Source organism: Podarcis tiliguerta (assembly GCF_965153285.1).
Source record: "Podarcis tiliguerta genome assembly, chromosome: 6".
NCBI lineage: Eukaryota > Metazoa > Chordata > Lepidosauria > Squamata > Lacertidae > Podarcis > Podarcis tiliguerta.
In genome coordinates this window covers 71,259,998-71,277,245 of record NC_139539.1, presented here as the reverse complement: position 1 = coordinate 71,277,245, position 17,248 = coordinate 71,259,998, and the positions used below count along the sequence as shown (strand labels likewise).

At 48.3% G+C, this 17,248-nt stretch overlaps 1 protein-coding gene across 3 annotated transcripts in view; it reads left to right on the top strand.

Moving 5' to 3' along the window:
* The window catches only part of GFI1 (growth factor independent 1 transcriptional repressor), a 41,677-nt gene that overhangs the window by 6,827 nt on the left and 17,602 nt on the right, over nt 1-17,248 (top strand). For 2 of the 3 annotated variants that reach the window (XM_083445017.1, XM_083445019.1), the window contains exons 2-4: nt 2,773-2,933; nt 9,934-10,199; nt 10,785-10,982. In XM_083445017.1, coding sequence (XP_083301143.1) covers nt 10,085-10,199; nt 10,785-10,982 — 313 coding nt within the window. In that variant the 5' untranslated portion in view covers nt 2,773-2,933; nt 9,934-10,084. Of the gene's footprint in view, nt 1-2,668; nt 2,934-9,933; nt 10,200-10,784; nt 10,983-17,248 lie in introns of all 3 variants that reach the window. The other variant, XM_083445018.1, reaches the window with a different exon arrangement.

The window sequence follows — 17,248 nt, the reverse complement described above, 5'->3', positions numbered from 1 at the left end:
CTGTATATAACACAGACAAGCAGTAATGTGGGTAATATTTGTGGGGGATTGGAGATAGACTTGCTGAACGTGCGAGGAATGAGTGGCATGCCCTATTGGCACAAATGTCATGTGCATCATCCAGTCACTGTCAGCGACACTATTAATGGCATTACCTCCACAGGAAAATACCCAGTCAACCATTGCACTTACTCACTTGCAATTCTGGTTTCTTGTCTGCTGATAAACAGCAGCAGAGTTGCTGTGGCAGCAGTGGCGTAGCGTGGGGGTTGCAGGGGGGGCCAGCGGCACCGGGCGCAACATCTGGGGGGGGGGTGCTCGCACTCGCAGCTCTCTGCCCCTACCTGGCTCACTCACTCACTCTCTCTCACTGCAGTGCTGGCTGTGCGAATCCGATCCGAGCCGCTGGGTCGCCGGCCACTGTGGAGGGGAGGGTGCCAGGCGTGCGGTGCGGTGCGGAGAGAGAGCGAGGGACTATCTGGGGGAGGGACAGTGCAGCGGGACCAGATTTACTTGCCTTGCCCTGGGTGCTGACAACCCACGCTACGCCACTGTGTGGCAGCATCATTTAGGCAGTACAATGCATCCCACTGCTTCTTTGCGAAACCATGTTATGTGCATCATAGCCAATTTCAGCCGTACGGTCCATAGCTACTGCAGCCAAGTAGGCAAATGCAGGGTGAGGGCTGGAATCAAGAGGCCTGGTTAGTAGCTTCTGTGTCCAGAAGAGGCCTGTACAAGAGTTGAATCTTAATTCAGCACTGTAACAGGGCACCATCCTCCACCACACCAGAGGGGGCAACAGGCTAGATTATGGGGTGTAAAGGAGGATGCAGGGCACACACAATTACCATATTTTTCCATGTATAAGAGTTGTTTTTCCCCCTAAAAAACAATGTCCAAAATTTGGGGGTGTCTTATACACGGGGGCCATCTCCCCCCATTTTCTTAAATCGGGGTCCCCAAAAGTAGGTGTCGTCTTATAGATGGGGGTGTCTTATAGACGGGAAAATACGGTATGTCCTCTCCGGTCCAATACCTAACTGAGATTGCCAACCCTCTCCCCACAAACCCAGCATCCGCCACCTGAGGCAATTGCCTCATTCTGCCTAATGGTAGGGCTGGCTCTATAACAAAGTGTAAACTAAAAAATAAATAAATCAGAAACCTGTGTAATGTGAGAGGACTTTGCCATGGTGAATGTATTTTGAACTGGGTTTTGTTCCCTTAGACAAAAATACGTGGAAAGGATTTGTTGAGGGAAGGAAGTTTGAAATTCACCAGGTTAATTTCAGTATCACACACTGTTCTTTGCTGTGCCAATGGGTTGGAAGAAGGCATTTGACTTGATGCAGGAGGAATGCTGTGTAACTTGAAAGTCTGCATACTCATCCATTCACTCAGGTTGCACCTACTTGGGAGTAAGCCAATTCAGTTCAGTAGGACTTATTTCAAAGTAAGCACGTCTAGGACTGTGCTGTAAAAGAGATGGAAAATTAATCACTCCCGCCCACTTAGAATTTTCTGTCTTACAAGGGCCAGCTATCTGGGCCAGCCCTACTGTTAGGCAGAGTGAAGTTGGCTTGCCTGAGATATCAGAGATTGCAGTACTGTTAAAGGCAGTGAGTCATCAGTGATTTACAGTGCAATCCAACCATGTTTACTCAGAATTACGTTCTATAGAATTAAATGGGGCTTACTCCCAAGTATATAGGGATAGGATTGCAGCCATATGGGTTGTATCCTAGGAAGTTGTACTCAAGAGTAGACCCATTGCTAAGAGTAGGCCCATTAATTTCAAGGGCCTGCTAATTTAGTTCAAGGCTTACATTTATCACAAGGATCTTAGGTTATCTTTGATCTATACACAAAAACGTTGCCATTATATGAAGATGAAGAATGGTATGCAACTAAGATTTACCCAGAGCAGAACCACTTGAAATTACTAAATGTGACTAAGTTAGGCCAGTTAATGTCCATGGGTCTACTCTGAGCAACATATAGCTACCACCCAAAATAAACAGGGTAAAATTAAATGTTGAAGGGTACTGTGTCCTGTATTAAGGGACGTGGGTGGCATGTGGGTTAAACCACAGAGCCTAGGACTTGCCGATCAGAAGGTCGGCAGTTTGAATCCCCGCGATGGGGTGAGCTCCCGTTGCTCGGTCCCTGCTCCTGCCAACCTAGCAGTTCGAAAGCATGTCAAAGTGCAAGTAGATAAATAGGTACCGCTCCGGCGGGAAGGTAAACGGCGTTTCCGTGCGCTGCTCTGGTTCGCCAGAAGCGGCTTAGTCATGCTGGCCATATGACCCGGAAGCTGTACGCTGGCTCCCTTGGCCAATAAAGCAAGATGAGCACTGCAACCTCAGAGTTGGCCACGACTGGACCTAATGGTCAGGGGTCACTTTACCTTTACTTTGTCCTGTATTTTTCCGACCCTGATTGGATCTGCAGTCCTTCCTGCTAGTGGAAGCCAGATCGTGAGGGGTAGAAGAATAGGAGAGCCCAATGAACAGAAGAACCCATCATGGCCACTTTGGTCCTGAGCCCTGGCTGACTAGACACACCTATGTAGCAGGGCTACCGTAAAGGCCAGAAAAGAACGAGTGAGCTGGCCAAGCTGATTTATTTTATTGTTATTTTATTTATGTTTTGGGTGGCCTTTTAGAGAGAGAAGGAGGAGGAGGTGAAGAAGAAGAAAAGCAAGATTTTGGTGGTATTGCAGCAGCAGCAGGCTCACTAACGCTCAGGAAGTGGAATTTGTGGTTTCAGGGGCTGAGCTCAGAAGGGGTGTTTAGAAAGAAAAGGTCCAGCGCAAGACACCGATTCTTCAGAGACGACGACGAGGAGGAAGAGGGGGCTGTGTATTGAAGGTCCCCGAGGAAAAACAAGAGGCAGGCAGCAACCGTCTCCTCCCATCGCTTTTCTCCATGGTAAGTGAAGCTCTTCTTCTTCTTCTTCTTCTTCTTCTTCTTCTTCTTCTTCTTCTTCTTCTTCTTCTTCCTCCTCCTCCTCCTCCTCCTCCTCCTCCTCCTCCTCCTCACTCACCTTCTCCGCCTTCTTCTGAACCCGGGAGCGCAAAGAAAGTGTGGGGGGGGGGACAGACAGACGAAGGACTCGCGCACCCAGATTTCCGTCCATCGGAGGGCGGCTCAGTTCTCCGCGCCACCCACTCGTGTTTGCGTCGCTGCCTTCTTTACGCACGTGTGAGCGGGGGAAACGGACTCTGCTTCTTCTCGGAAGTGGAGGCACCATCACCCCCCGCCCCCCCCCCAAAAGGGCTCGTAAGCTCAGCTTCTGCTTGCAGCCTAGGAACTTTGTGGCTGTTAGTTCCTGAGCAAGTGCAGAGTGTGTGGCTCCTATTCCGCACTCCGCCTCTCCACCCGCCTGTTCTTGTACGATTACAATCAGCTCTGGGATATGATAGGCTGCTCAGAAGGAGTGTTTTTTCCCCAGGGCAAGCTTCAGGCCTGGCCCTTCTCACCGAAGAAAGAAGGTAAATTAGTGGATGGGTGCAGAGCAGAGAGAGAGAGACTCCTGGTCGCTTCGCCACCACTGCCCCTCTCTCCACTGGTTTCTTTGTCCTTATGGGTTTGTTTGGGGGGGGGCAGGGGCAGGTAGGGCTGGGAGAGGAGCCCCCATCTGGGATCCCGGGTAACGCCGAGCTAGCAAGAGGCAGCTTCCTATATCCAAGCAGGCTTTTTTGCATTTGGGAAAGGCAGCAAACTCTGCCAGTCATGGAATCATAGAAGTCGTGTAGACTTGGAAGGGACCACGAGGGCCATTCTAGTCCACCACCCCCACCCCCGATCTAGCACCCAGACTTCAAATCCCGCCTTACTCCGGATCAAGCTCCCGATGAAAGGAATTGCCTTCCTGGATTCTAAAACCCTCTTGCAAGGTGGAGGGAGCTGTGTTCGGGCCAAGTGCCACCCGACCCATCATACATACACCTCCCACTGGCCACACGTTACAGGCAAACGCGTGCCACCGCCAGATGCGCATCTTCCAGGGTCTTTCCTTTCGCAAGTAGCCCTAGGCTTGCCTTACTCCGAAGAAAGTCCCAGGTCCCTGTGTAAGGGGGACTGTGAAGCCTGCGTATATTTAAGAAAAATAGGGAGGGACGGTGTTGGGTTGTTTTTGTTTTGGAGGGATTTAGAGCAGTGAAGCTGTAGAAAGGAGGATCCTTTACTCCTGTTAGCCGCTTGCTAACAGAGAGAGAGAAGGATTACAACTCCGGGGAGGGCAAGCCATTTCCCCCACCCATGTATCCAGACTTCTCCTATCAAACCTTCCCAACTTTGTTCCTGGGAGCTCCTTCCATTTAAACGATGGTTTGCGCAATGGCGAAACTGGACGAGGGAGCCAAGAAGGAGTTGTTTTGTTTGAAACCGAAATCCAGCCGCAGGGTGGGGGGTGAGGATGCGGGGCGGGGGCTTCTCTATCAGCAGGGGGGGAAGGTGAGTGGGGTTCACCACAGATCCAAATTACTCAGCGCCGAAGGTGGTTCAGTGACAACAGCCTGGGGAATGAGGTTTCGTGTTGATAATTCCCATGGACTGTTGCTGCCCAGACATTTAAATACACTGCTTATAAAAGGGCAGCTTCACACCCGAAGCTTCTCTAGCCTATTCTTCTATATATACAGTGGTACCTCGGGTTAAGTACTTAATTCGACCTGGAGGTCTGTTCTTAACCTGAAACTGTTCTTAACCTGAAGCACCACTTTAGCTAATGGGGCCTGCTGCGCCGCCGCTGCACGATTTCTGTTCTCATCCTGAAGCAAAGTTCTTAACCCGAGGTACTATTTCTGGGTTAGCGGAGTCTGTAACCTGAAGCGTATGTAACCCGAGGTACCACTGTATATATAAAAGGCACGGGGCATGTTCACCCGTGTATGGCATATTCGCGTTCGCCCTTGTAGCGTCGTGCGTGTCTTCCCGTTGAACCAGTGGTTCAAAAAAGAAGGTTAGGTGGCCCGAGCGCACTCGGAACAGTCGAAAAAAGATGTGGAACGCTTTGTCAACGGATTGGATTAGCTCCCCAGCCCTGCGCTATGCTGGAAATTGCTCTTCAAAGACCATGGAATCCAAGGCGCACGCGAGACCCCCTTCCCCATAGGTGCCCGGGGCCCTGGCTGCCCGAGCACCCACAAAATTCCCCATGGAATTTTTCCCCGTGCACAGCCGGGCACGCTGCATGGCACCCACGGCTCCGGGCACCCACAGTCATGGGGCCAAGCTGCTACTCCTGCCCTTTGCATTTTCCTACCTAAACCATTGCGCTCTCTCTCTCGGAAATATCTAATCTGGCGCTGCTCCTGCTTTTCTTCCAGCGAATCAATAGAGGGCAGGGGCGAGGGAGGAGGAGGCTGGCGCAGATAAGTCAACCAATCTATCAAGGCGCTTTGATTTTCGGTCCCCACTTTCCGCTTCTGCGTCTCCTTCTCAAGGATGAATGGAGAGGCAGGTGGAGCGACCGGGAAATTCTCCCACCAGCAGTAAAACGGCAGCAGAAACTACAACAACAAAGCCCGCGGATCCGGCCTCCCAGCTGCCTTTGATGCCTCCCTTTTGAAATGGACAGGATGCGGCCAGCTCCTTCCAAAAGCGCGAGCTTGCAGCCACACCACACACGCGCATATTACATATATATGCGCGTAAACGTTGGTATTACCATGAAGACCAGCCAAGCTAAAAAACTAAAATCATGTTTAAAAGTTTGAGCAGGAACGAGAGCCGCGCAAAGCAGGTTACCTGTAATCTGGCGGTGGTTTGCAAATATTGCACTTTGGGGGGGGGGGGGTGCTATCTAGTATAACTGGTGTCTTCGGCAGCACCCGCGCAGTTCCCAGTTAGATCTGTGCCGGAGGCCAGACTTTTCCAAGCGGAATGGGCCGCCTGGACTTTTTAAATATAATAAAAAATAGTTCGTGTGGGTAAAAGGTTATCCTCCATTTTTTATTATTTGCAAAAGCCTGTTCAGGACTCTGCACGTATATAATAGGGACCAGCGTTCGTCCTGCTTCAGGCATTCCGATCACAAGATCCAGCGTCTTATAGTAGCCTAATGAGTCAGGGCTGCTTTTCTTCCTATCATTATTTTTCCTGGGAAGGAGAAACCCTTTCTTAGAAACCGGCAGAAGGGCGCATCCCGCAAGCGCATCACCCAGCTCCTGCAGCGGGATTTGCGCAGAGGGGAAGTCCCGCGGTTCGTGCCCGGATGCACTCAATGCAAATGCGTAAAAATAATAATAATCGAAATGTGCAGCCATGTTTTACTTATGAGACTCGTTCTCAGGTAAACGCGCCTAAGTTTGTACTATCCTCCTGACGCTTGTAGTTAATTCAGCTTTTCTGAACCCCCGAGAGCTCGGCACTTTGAATCCAGCGACTCTGGCCAAGTCTAGTCTATGGGTTTCATAGAAAATGATCCCCTAGTGCAGCCCCTTGCATTTTCATTCCACCTGCCACAAACCACCTAAATACAAAGCGGTTGCATCTGGATAGACACTGTGCGGGCTCAACACAGGTTCACTTATTTGCTTAAAAGATCGAAACGAAACTAGGCAGAAAATGCTCAGGAGCACGGCAGTGGCGAATTGCGGGGCCGTGGAGGCGGGACCAGATTTTTGCCGCTATTTTCAAACTAAACTAACTTCTCAACTCCACCAATTCCTTTTAAACCCCTCCTATTCAACAGGACAGGACAAGGAGATAATAAATACTGCGTGACGTTTCGATGAATTTGAGGCTGACTTTGGGGAGGGGGCTCTCAATATTTGACGCTTCCTTCTCCCGCCTCTCCCCCGTCCTAGCTTCAGATTCAATCCTGATTTGGGTGCCCATGGAATGAAAACCTTGCCCGGGCATCCGGTCTACCTAACCAAAATGCTGGTTGGTTTCCATAAAGTACATGATGCGAATCTGCCAGTTCCTGCAGGATACTAAAAGCGCGACTGTTCTACAATTCCCGCCGCCTCCCAAAAATGATAAGAAGTTTGATCGTTTCTCGAGGTTCCTCTAACGGTTCGTGTTCCCCCAAGGTCCCTAAATCCTAATTTAAGTCACTCCTCCGCAGCCCTCAGCCAACCTACTTTGCCTTTCACCCGCAGGCAAACTGGGTGAAGCAATGAGTTATTACCCTTTCAATCACTATTTCTTATCTGAGGAACATAAATAAATAAATCATGCAGCCCACGTTTATTTTTGGTTGAGGGAGCGGTGGTGGTTACGCATTCATTTTCAGCCAAAAGAGAAGGATATTTTTCCACCAGTAGAAGTTGGCAAGAGGAGAAAAAGGCCACCCCCGTGAACGATTGACCCTGCATTCTCAAATGCAAACTCTGGAGCAAAAAAACTCCACGGAACAGAGAGTCTTACTTCCGAGTTAACGCGCGTTAGGATCGAACTGGGTGGCTCATTTGGGGGCTTCAGTAGCGACACGAAATCCCAATTCAAAAATAATCTGCAGAATCAGCTAAAGAAAGGACACGTCACCATTGGAAACACAGCTTTAATGATGGGAATCAACTGGCTCGCATAACTTTGCCTCCAGAGAGGAACAAGGCGGTCAGACGATCTAGCCAAAGTTTACAGTGATTTTAAAAAGAGAATTCAATGTTTACTTGCTTGTGCCTGGATCTTGCCCATGAAGTCTGCATATTTGCTATTAGGATTCATACGCCACTTTTCAATACAGTTATCAGGGCGGTTTACAATAAAATAGTTGAAGCACAATAATTATTGGGTGAAATCTGAACAGCCGCAAGTGTGGGAGGAGACAGATTTATGGCACAATAAAATGTTGTTTGTAGACATTGCCTTTGTAAAATCAAAAATCAAAATCCATTTTAAACGTCAGATTCTCTCCGCCCCTTCACTTTGCTCTGAATTAGAACGAAAGTCTACGATAACAACAGCTGTTCAACGCCACATTGAATTCCACTTTTTGAAAGCAAATCCCAGGGGGAGTTTAACTGTACCCGCTTTAGGATCGGAGTGCAATAAATAAAATTATTCTAGTACATTTAGCAATTGCAGTTTATAATATGCAATTTGTACCAGATCCGGTTGGCAGGGGAATATTCGCGACCTGTGTTCCGGGTGTTGTTGTTTTTCAACAGATCAATCACAATACTCATTGACAGGCGATCAATCCCTTTTCTACTGTTCCTAATATATAATATTCGTCCTCCTCCCCTCTGACTAGTTTGTTAGCGTTGTCACCCCTCCTGCGTGGGCGGCATCCCAGGAAAGTTCACGACACGCAATAAATGCGATGTCTTTAAGGTATCATGGGGTGGATTTTGACTCTTCGGTTGCTGTTCTGAGCTCACCTCTCTGAGGATCAAGGCCACGAGACCGTCGCTTTGGATCCAAACGCTTTGGTCAGAGTTTAAAAGCCAGAGCGCAAACTTTGCAGCTCGACACTCCTCAACAACTTAAAAGATGTGGAGGAGATATTCCCTATTTTGTCCCGCGTGGTGCTTGCCCGACTTTTACTCCCCTCATTGGAAGGATTGAACCCCGCCCCCCGCCAACCCCCCCCCCCAATTCTGGATCTCCCCAGAAATATCGAACATCTCTGGAAGCTCTTGCGCACTGCCTCTTTGGCCAGCTGATTGTCTCACCAGAGACCTCTTGGGGGAATCAGTGTCAGCCCGCTGGTTTTAGGAGAGATAGGCTAAACTAGACACGTAGAGCACGAGACACTTAATATCAGGGTCGTGGGTTCGAGTTCCACGTCGGGAGGGAAATCCTGCATTGTAGAGGGTTGGACTAGACGACCCTCAGGGAACCTTCCAGCTCTACAATTCTGTGATTCTATGCGGCTCACGGGGAGCAAATTGCATTACGAACAACGAGGCTTGCTTCGGAGCGGGCTTGACTAATAGGATCGCGGGCAGGTACTGGCGCGCGCGATTCCCCCTGCCTGCTTTCTCGGCCCAAAGTTAGTCCATTAATGTCAGGGCTCTGAGGATGACTGAGCCTAGGTTGCAGGAGAGAGAGAGAGAGAGAGAGAGGAAGTAAGAAAGAAAGAGGAAGAAAGGAAGGAAGGAAAGAGAGGGAAATCTGTTTGATCAATCATGAGAAAGGGATAGGGATGTTTAAGCCCCTTTTCTCGGCCACATTGCTAGAGAGTTTGCTTTTACCGCGCGCGAACCACAACCAGTGCTGGGCGGCTGATTGAATTTGAAACACGGGGGAATTCGAGCACGGGATTGCTCGCACCGACGTGACAGGCACCCTTTGATGAACGGATTCTGTACGGCAGCGCTCCCGAGCTATTTGCGCCACCAAAGAGACAGAGACAGAGAATCGGGTACTGCAGAGTTTAACTAAGTGGTGGGGATCCAAACTTTGCGGTTGTTTCTTTGAAGATCTGCGTCAGCCACCGTCTCTTGGGCTTTTTGCGCGCTTGAACCTTGCGAGGAGAATTTGGCCCTCTCCCGCAATAACGCCCCACTCCTCCCCACATTAACATGTGAAGGGAGAAAGCATACTTCCTTTGTCTTGCGCGGTCGATTTCTGGAGCAAGTCGCAACCTGTAGGAGAGAACGCTTAGTGGTTGGAGTGCCGCAGCAGGAACCGGGGAGCGGGGTTCGAATTCGGCCAGGAAGCTCACGGGGTGCCCCCCCCGCTTCTCTCTCAGCCTCACCTCTCCCGAAGGGTTTGTTTGTGTGAGGATGAAATGGGAGCGGGGAGAAGCCCGTGCGTCACCTCGAAAAAAGCAGGGCTACTGCGGTTGACAGGTGAGCCGGCTGCCTGACCACCTGCGCGAATGCCACCTGGCGGAGGGTAGTGGCGTCCTCTTTCCGTCGCAGGCATCCAGCCCGTCAGCCACGCTCCTCCCTCCCTCCCCCCTCCCTCCCTCTTCCGCCCCCTCCAGCATATTCCCTGGTAACCAATGGCTCGCCCGACCTCTTCGCAGAGCACTTCCCGCAGGACTGGGGACGACTTGGAGAGAGCCGCCGCCGCTCGACGGGACGCGCCGAGGCAGCCCGCGCCGAGGGGACTGGTGGCCCGAGAGGCGTGAGGAGGAGGAGACGGAGGACTGAGCACCGTCCACCCCGCGAGGCACCATGCCTAGGTCCTTTCTGGTGAAGAGCAAGAAGGCGCACAGCTATCACCAGCCCCGAGCCCCCGACGGGGAGTACAGCCTCAGCCTAGAGAGCGTCCTGGCACAGATCTGCGCAGGTGAGAGCCAAAGCGGTTTCTTTGGCCCGGATTCTTCGGGTGCCTCCGGACCGAGTGGCAGGGGCGGGTCAGGGTTTACTTTCGACGGAACAGCCAAGTCGCCGGAGGTGGTGGTTATAGGCAAATGGAGATGATTTTCCATTTGACGCCCGATACGCAGGCATGTATCTGAAGTTACCACGTGCTTTTATTTAGTTTGTTTTATCTTACTGCATTATGAAAAAAGTATTGATCTTATTTTAAAGTGTTTTTTTGTTTAGATTAGTGTCTTTTTATCTTATTGCCTTCAGGAAGAGTTTTAATAATATCCGCTTTTTCACTACCCCGTCTCTCAAATCCACTTTTTCACAGGTAGAACAAGCGGATAAAAGGGCAGCTACTGCGTGATAAATATATCTATCTATAGTTATCACGGAGTAGCTGCGCTTTTGATCCAACAGGGGAAAAGTGGATTTGAAGGTAGCGCGTTTGTTGGCTGGCTTTCTCCTCGGGCACCTGCAAATGGGGATTGTGCGACGGGGCGTACACGGGAAAGCAGGCTACTCACGAGATCTTTCTCCTTCCTCCCCCTTTCTTCCTTGGCAGACACTAAGGTTCCGGGGCAGATGCCTCTGGGCCTCCCGGAGCCTGAGCCCTCGCAGGGCCGCTTCTCCCCGGAATCTCAGCTGCCCGACGGGGCGGACGGCACCTCGGAGTCGGCTCCCAGCTGCGAGGGCAGCCTCTGCGACCGAGCCGCCGAGCTGGAGGATTTGTGGAGGCCGCCTTCTCCCTCGGCTTCCCCAGGTAGGAGCTGTCGGAAGGGCTGGGTGGTGGACGCGTTTCTGGGCTGCATTGGCACAGGATCCGAGCGTTTTATGGCCCTCGCTTTACAGCCCAGTCCTGGCAGTCTCGTTGCGTTTAGCAGGGTTTACTCCGAAGGATGTGTGTAAAAGATCTCAGCTGCCCACTTGCATGTGCGTCCGCATCTTCCCTCCTTAAATTTCTCCCCTGGGTCTCAAGTTTTAAACCCCCCCCCCCATCCCGCATCTCCGACCATTGCCGTGAGGATGGGGGAAAGAGAAACCCTCTTTTGCCTGCAAAGACGTTCGATGGTTTGCGCGCCCGGTTCATAATGAAACGCGATTTCAGACGCGCGTGTTTACCTCTTAATAATAAGGCAAGAGGAATCGCAGAACAAGTCCTCTTCTTGCTGACCCAAATTATCCCCTTAAAAAAGAAGAAGAAAAGAAAGAAAACGCTTCCTTTCTTAAATCCAGAGATTCAGGCTTAAAAGGTGTGAGAATCTCTGGATTTCCCCATCCAGATTTTTGAAAGAGCCAAACTATACCTGAGTAATTTCTCTTTTAATATATTTGAAAAGGGCAAGGTGGGGATGGGAGCCACAGGACGAGCGCGAAGTCGATCTGGATTAGTCGAGGGAATGAGGGAGAACACACCCCACCCGCCCCAGTATCGGTAGGGAGCTCTTTTTGCCAGAGGGAAGCGGGGCTGACCAGTAAGGGATCCCTAGCAACGAATTCTGCGCTCCAGTTCGAGGGCGGAGAGATTAAGCGCAGTTGTGTCCCAGCGGCTGCATGAAGGATCGGGACAGAGCTCAGGATCGGGCCCCCGAGGCAAAAGTGCAGAGCCGCACTCAGGGAAAAGAGCCCCCAAACGCAGCCTTACATCATCATCATCAAAAGCTTGATATTTTTTTAAAAAAATTATCTCTGAGCGGCAAAAAACCAAGTTATACCATCCCTGCTAGTGGATCCCCGTTAAGACCAGATGAAGTCCATAGTGAAAAATTTCCCAACTGCATTACTCTGTACAGAGGACATTGTGCATTGGGGGGGGGGGTCTCCATCTTATTAGTAGACTCTCTCTCTCTCTCTCTCTCTCTCTCTCTCTCTCCCTTCCTTCCTTCTTCTTTCTTTCTTTCTTTCTTTCTTTCTTTCTTCTCTCTCTCTCTCTCTCTCTCTCTCTCTCTCTCTCTCTCTCTCTCTCTCGCCCCTTCCTTCCTCTCCCTGCCCTGGACTCGATCCGGGCGCACGTCCTCTCTGCGAGAGCAGCGCAGCCTCTGGCTGGCTTTCCCTTTCCCTTTGATGTGGTCGGCTCCGAGAGGAAGCTGAACTCCTCACTTGGGGTCAGTCGCCCTGATCGCGTTCAGAAACACAGCCCGAGCAATTTAGAACAGTTTGCTGGCGTTTTTTCCTTTTCCTTTTAGGAACGAAGGAGTCATAGAAAAGCGGATTTTTTAAAAAATAAAAATAAAAATAACCGTAGCTTAAAGGCGTTGGCTTTAAAGCTAGAGAGAGATCACTCCTGGGTCTATACTAGCAGCATGTAAGTGGAGAATGGGAGAAGGGAGAACTCTTTGGCTGAAAAGAAAGCAGAAAAATTGTGCTGCTGCTGTTTTTAATATATCTCAGAAGGCTTCCTCCAAAATCCTTACTAAACAATTCTCCCTAAAATGACTGTAGTTGTGCAGTAAGAAAGACAAGGGCGCATGACATGTATTGATAAAATAGGCTATGTCTTATGCTGTATATCTGGGGAAATGAATGAAAGACAGGGAAATATATATATATATATATATGCTTTCGTAGATTTTCACGGGTACAGGAATGCAGGTTTTGGTGTCCTCGGGTGTCTTCCCGTGTAAAAGTTGGGGTGTCTAGGCGACGTTTCGACGAGGTCTCACTCGTCATCTTCAGGCTGGTGCTTTCGGCTTCTTGTTACTGGAACAGAGCAGGATCTCAGTGTTTGAGTTCCTATAAATACTGTTGAGGAGGTGTGGTGTATAGCCTCTAATGTTCTGGGCAGAGAGGAGGTTCCCAGGCTAGTGTGCCTTTTCTTCTTTTGTTCCTTAATTACTTGAGGGATATCTTGAGTGATTTCTTGAGTGATTTCCTGAATCCCACTTAGGTGGGTCATTAGGTGTGGATTAGTTGCTAAAGCCTTCGTGTCTTGAACTCTTGAACTTTGTGAAGAGTTTTTCTGAGAAGATGGCTGTACTGCACTTGGTTGTGCTCTGGCTTGGCTTCGTGTATAGGGGCGAGCTGTGGTTTTGTGGCCTGTGCCAGCCAGATCTGTGTAGGGATTGCAGGGGGGTGCAGCATCCGGAGGTGCCACCCTGGTTTGGCTACTGGATGGTGTCTGTAATTTATCTGTGGAGAGGGTCTGGGTTTGGGTCTGGTGTGGTTGATTGGTGATGGCGTTCTGTGTGCCTCTGGATCTGGTGTCAGATTTTGTGGGGAGGGCTAATTTCCAGATGTCTGGCAAGCGGGATGTGTCGTCACGCTTGTTCATGTTGTGAGGGTGTTTCTCTATCTCGATGGCTTCCATGATTATTCTCTTGTGGTGATGTTCCATGTTAAAGAGCAATTTGGAATCTGCAAAATTAATTTCGTGTCCTGTTTCTTTCATGTGTTGGAAAAGAGAGGAAGTTTTTTCTTCTTTTTTGACGGCATTCTTGTGTTCTGCGATCCGTGCATTTATTCGTCTGTTTGTTTGTCCAATGTACGTGGCTGGGCAGACTTTGCAGGGTATTTCATAGACCCCTTGGTTTTCCAACTGAATTTTATCCTTGGGGTTTCTGAGGATATTGGCTATTTTTTGGTTGGTGCAAAAGGCTGTTTTGATATTGTGTTTATGGAGGATTTTGCTAATTTTATCTGTAGTGCCCTTGATATAAGGAAGGAGGGCTATGCCATTGTTTTCTTCTGTGTCTTGGTTTTTGGGGGGTGTTTCTTTTTGGATTAGCTTCGTAACCCTGTTTTGCTGGTATCCATTGGCAATTAACACATTTGAGAGATTCTGTAACTCTTTAACATGGAACATCACCACAAGAGAATAATCATGGAAGCCATCGAGATAGAGAAACACCCTCACAACATGAACAAGCGTGACGACACATCCCGCTTGCCAGACATCTGGAAATTAGCCCTCCCCACAAAATCTGACACCAGATCCAGAGGCACACAGAACGCCATCACCAATCAACCACACCAGACCCAAACCCAGACCCTCTCCACAGATAAATTACAGACACCATCCAGTAGCCAAACCAGGGTGGCACCTCCGGATGCTGCACCCCCCTGCAATCCCTACACAGATCTGGCTGGCACAGGCCACAAAACCACAGCTCGCCCCTATACACGAAGCCAAGCCAGAGCACAACCAAGTGCAGTACAGCCATCTTCTCAGAAAAACTCTTCACAAAGTTCAAGAGTTCAAGACACGAAGGCTTTAGCAACTAATCCACACCTAATGACCCACCTAAGTGGGATTCAGGAAATCACTCAAGAAATCACTCAAGATATCCCTCAAGTAATTAAGGAACAAAAGAAGAAAAGGCACACTAGCCTGGGAACCTCCTCTCTGCCCAGAACATTAGAGGCTATACACCACACCTCCTCAACAGTATTTATAGGAACTCAAACACTGAGATCCTGCTCTGTTCCAGTAACAAGAAGCCGAAAGCACCAGCCTGAAGATGACGAGTGAGACCTCGTCGAAACGTCGCCTAGACACCCCAACTTTTACACGGGAAGACACCCGAGGACACCAAAACCTGCATATATATATATATATATATATATATATATATATATATATAACACACACACACACCCGCGCCCCTCCTCGACCCTCTTGTTTGCCAAGTAGTTGTTTGCAATGTGATCAGGTTGTGAGTTCAAGGAAATGGAAAGAAAGCGATTCGTTCCTCCAAGGAGAAGGTTGCCCTATAAAATAGCAAGGGAAATGGGGATAAGTTTACTGAATCTTGCCTGCCTGCCTGCTTAGGCATCTCCTCCACCCACCCCACCCCCCAAAAATCACCACCTGTTTCATAGGCTACAACAGGGGACTCCGGTTTGCAACTTCAAACCGGCACTTCAAGCAATCACAACCCAAAGGAACCTGTCTAAGCTTATGACATAAATGAGCAACAGCATGATTTCAGACTAGACTCCTCTGCACACTTTGCCATTTTAATGTTTGATGTTTTAAGTTGTTGGAAGCTGTCCAGAGCGGCTGGGCAGCACATAAATAAATTATTATTATTATTATTATTATTATTATTATTTGGAGTTCAGCTCCATTGAACACAGTGGAGTTTATTTCTCAGTAATCTTGCTTAGGATTGTGATGGGTAATATACAGATGTAGATACACGTTCTTGTGTATGCTTTATGTATCTATATATACATTCCTATTGACAACGATGATTGTATTAATCTGATGGTAGGAACAGCTGAATAGTGTAGCGATAATGCTGGAGCTGTATTCACCTCACTTTACCCTTCCAGACTATTAAATATTACTTGTTAGGCTATGAAAATCTTTTATGGCTGTTCAGAAGGAAGGATGAGTAACCCACTGTGATACTGTTTGCTTTCATGGCGCAAAGGAATAGATCCTTCCAGGGATCCACAGGAGGAAAATGAAGACTCAGCTCTTTCTTCCGGTCTCCCACTAAAATATAATTTAGAAATCTATACTTACATTTTGTAGCCTGGCTACCCTTCCAGGACCTCCAGGTGCCATACATGCTTGCCCCCACAACCCCAATTTTATCCTCACAACAACCCTGAGAGTTTGGTGGCATTGCATGCCTTTATTTAACAAAACACTGCTTGATTGTGGATCATACCTCCAAGCAGTGCAAAACACTAACATTGTCAATAAAGGGCAAAGTTAAAATCAAGTATTAAAAAAAAAACAGCAATCCCCAAAATAAAATAAATAGTTCAGCAAAGAACTTACTAAAACACATGTCAACTTCTACATGTCTAGCTTGCCCAAAATGTTTTTAGCAAGTGCCGAAAAAAGAACAGTGAAGATGCCAAAGTTTAGGAGCTGCCACACTAAAAGATCACTTTCTTATGAGTGAATTAATAAATATTATGTGTTACCTGTAACAGTGCCAGTTCTGTAGATCAAAGCAGTTAAGTGGGCATATATGGGATGAGGTCATCCTGGAAGTAAAGACAAATGAACTGAAGGCATACAACTGAGAGAAAATGTGTGTGTTAACAGCAGCAGCAGCAACAACAACAACAACAGTATTCCACCCGTCTGATGCACACAATGCATTGATTCTCCACATATAGTTTCTCTGTAAATCTAGTTCTGTGGCTTTTTGTTTCGTCATGTGCCTGGATGTCATTGATGTCTGCGTACAACTTCTACAAAAATTAGCATCCTTGCTTGTCCAAAATAATATCCATCAATAGCATTCAAGAGCCCTTTGGAAGCCAGAAGGCCAGCCTCAAAAATATCAAAAGTAGTTGCAAGGGGCCAAAGTCGAGCTTACAGTGATAGGACTGAATTAAGAGATTACAAAGTTTATGATTGATTAAAATAGTTTCTCTTAGAGACCGACTGCTTGCCAGATCAGACTGACAGCAGCTAGCCTTGCTGCGTTGCTCGCTCATGATCAGAGATAGAATAGATCTCTGGTGTACTCCTGGTGATGAGATTCCCACTGTTTGAGCTGCATCCTAAATCGGTTCGCATCCAACATCTCTAGTCAGCTTGCAAAGCAAGCTGAACTTTTGGCCCATTCGACAAAAAGCACAACATAGAACAGTTCATTTGGACTTTTTGTGTAGTGTTTGTTTTCAGTTTTGCTCAGAAACGGAAATTGCTGACAGCATTTCCACTGATGAAGTGACACTGTGGTGAATGCTGAGAATAGTAGAGTTGCCACCTTCTGGTTTTTTCCCAACAAAATAGAACTTGGGGGAATGGGTGTGTGACATCTCACCAAGGTGGGTGTTAGACTTTTGCTTGACCTGTTTTTTAATTCTGCATTTCAAATCCTTGTAACCCACCCTGGGACCTGCTGGAGAAGACTGGGCAATACATGTAGAAATAAGAATAAGAATAAGAATAATACAGCCAAAAAGGAAGATACATATGATAACCTTCTTAAAATTGGAGGTAATGTAAGACATTGTTGTTTCTTCAGGCAAAATACTCAAACAGTACCTACTGTAGAGGTAGAAATGTAAAAATGTAATGCAATTTATATTATTAGATGTCAATTTAATAATTAACTC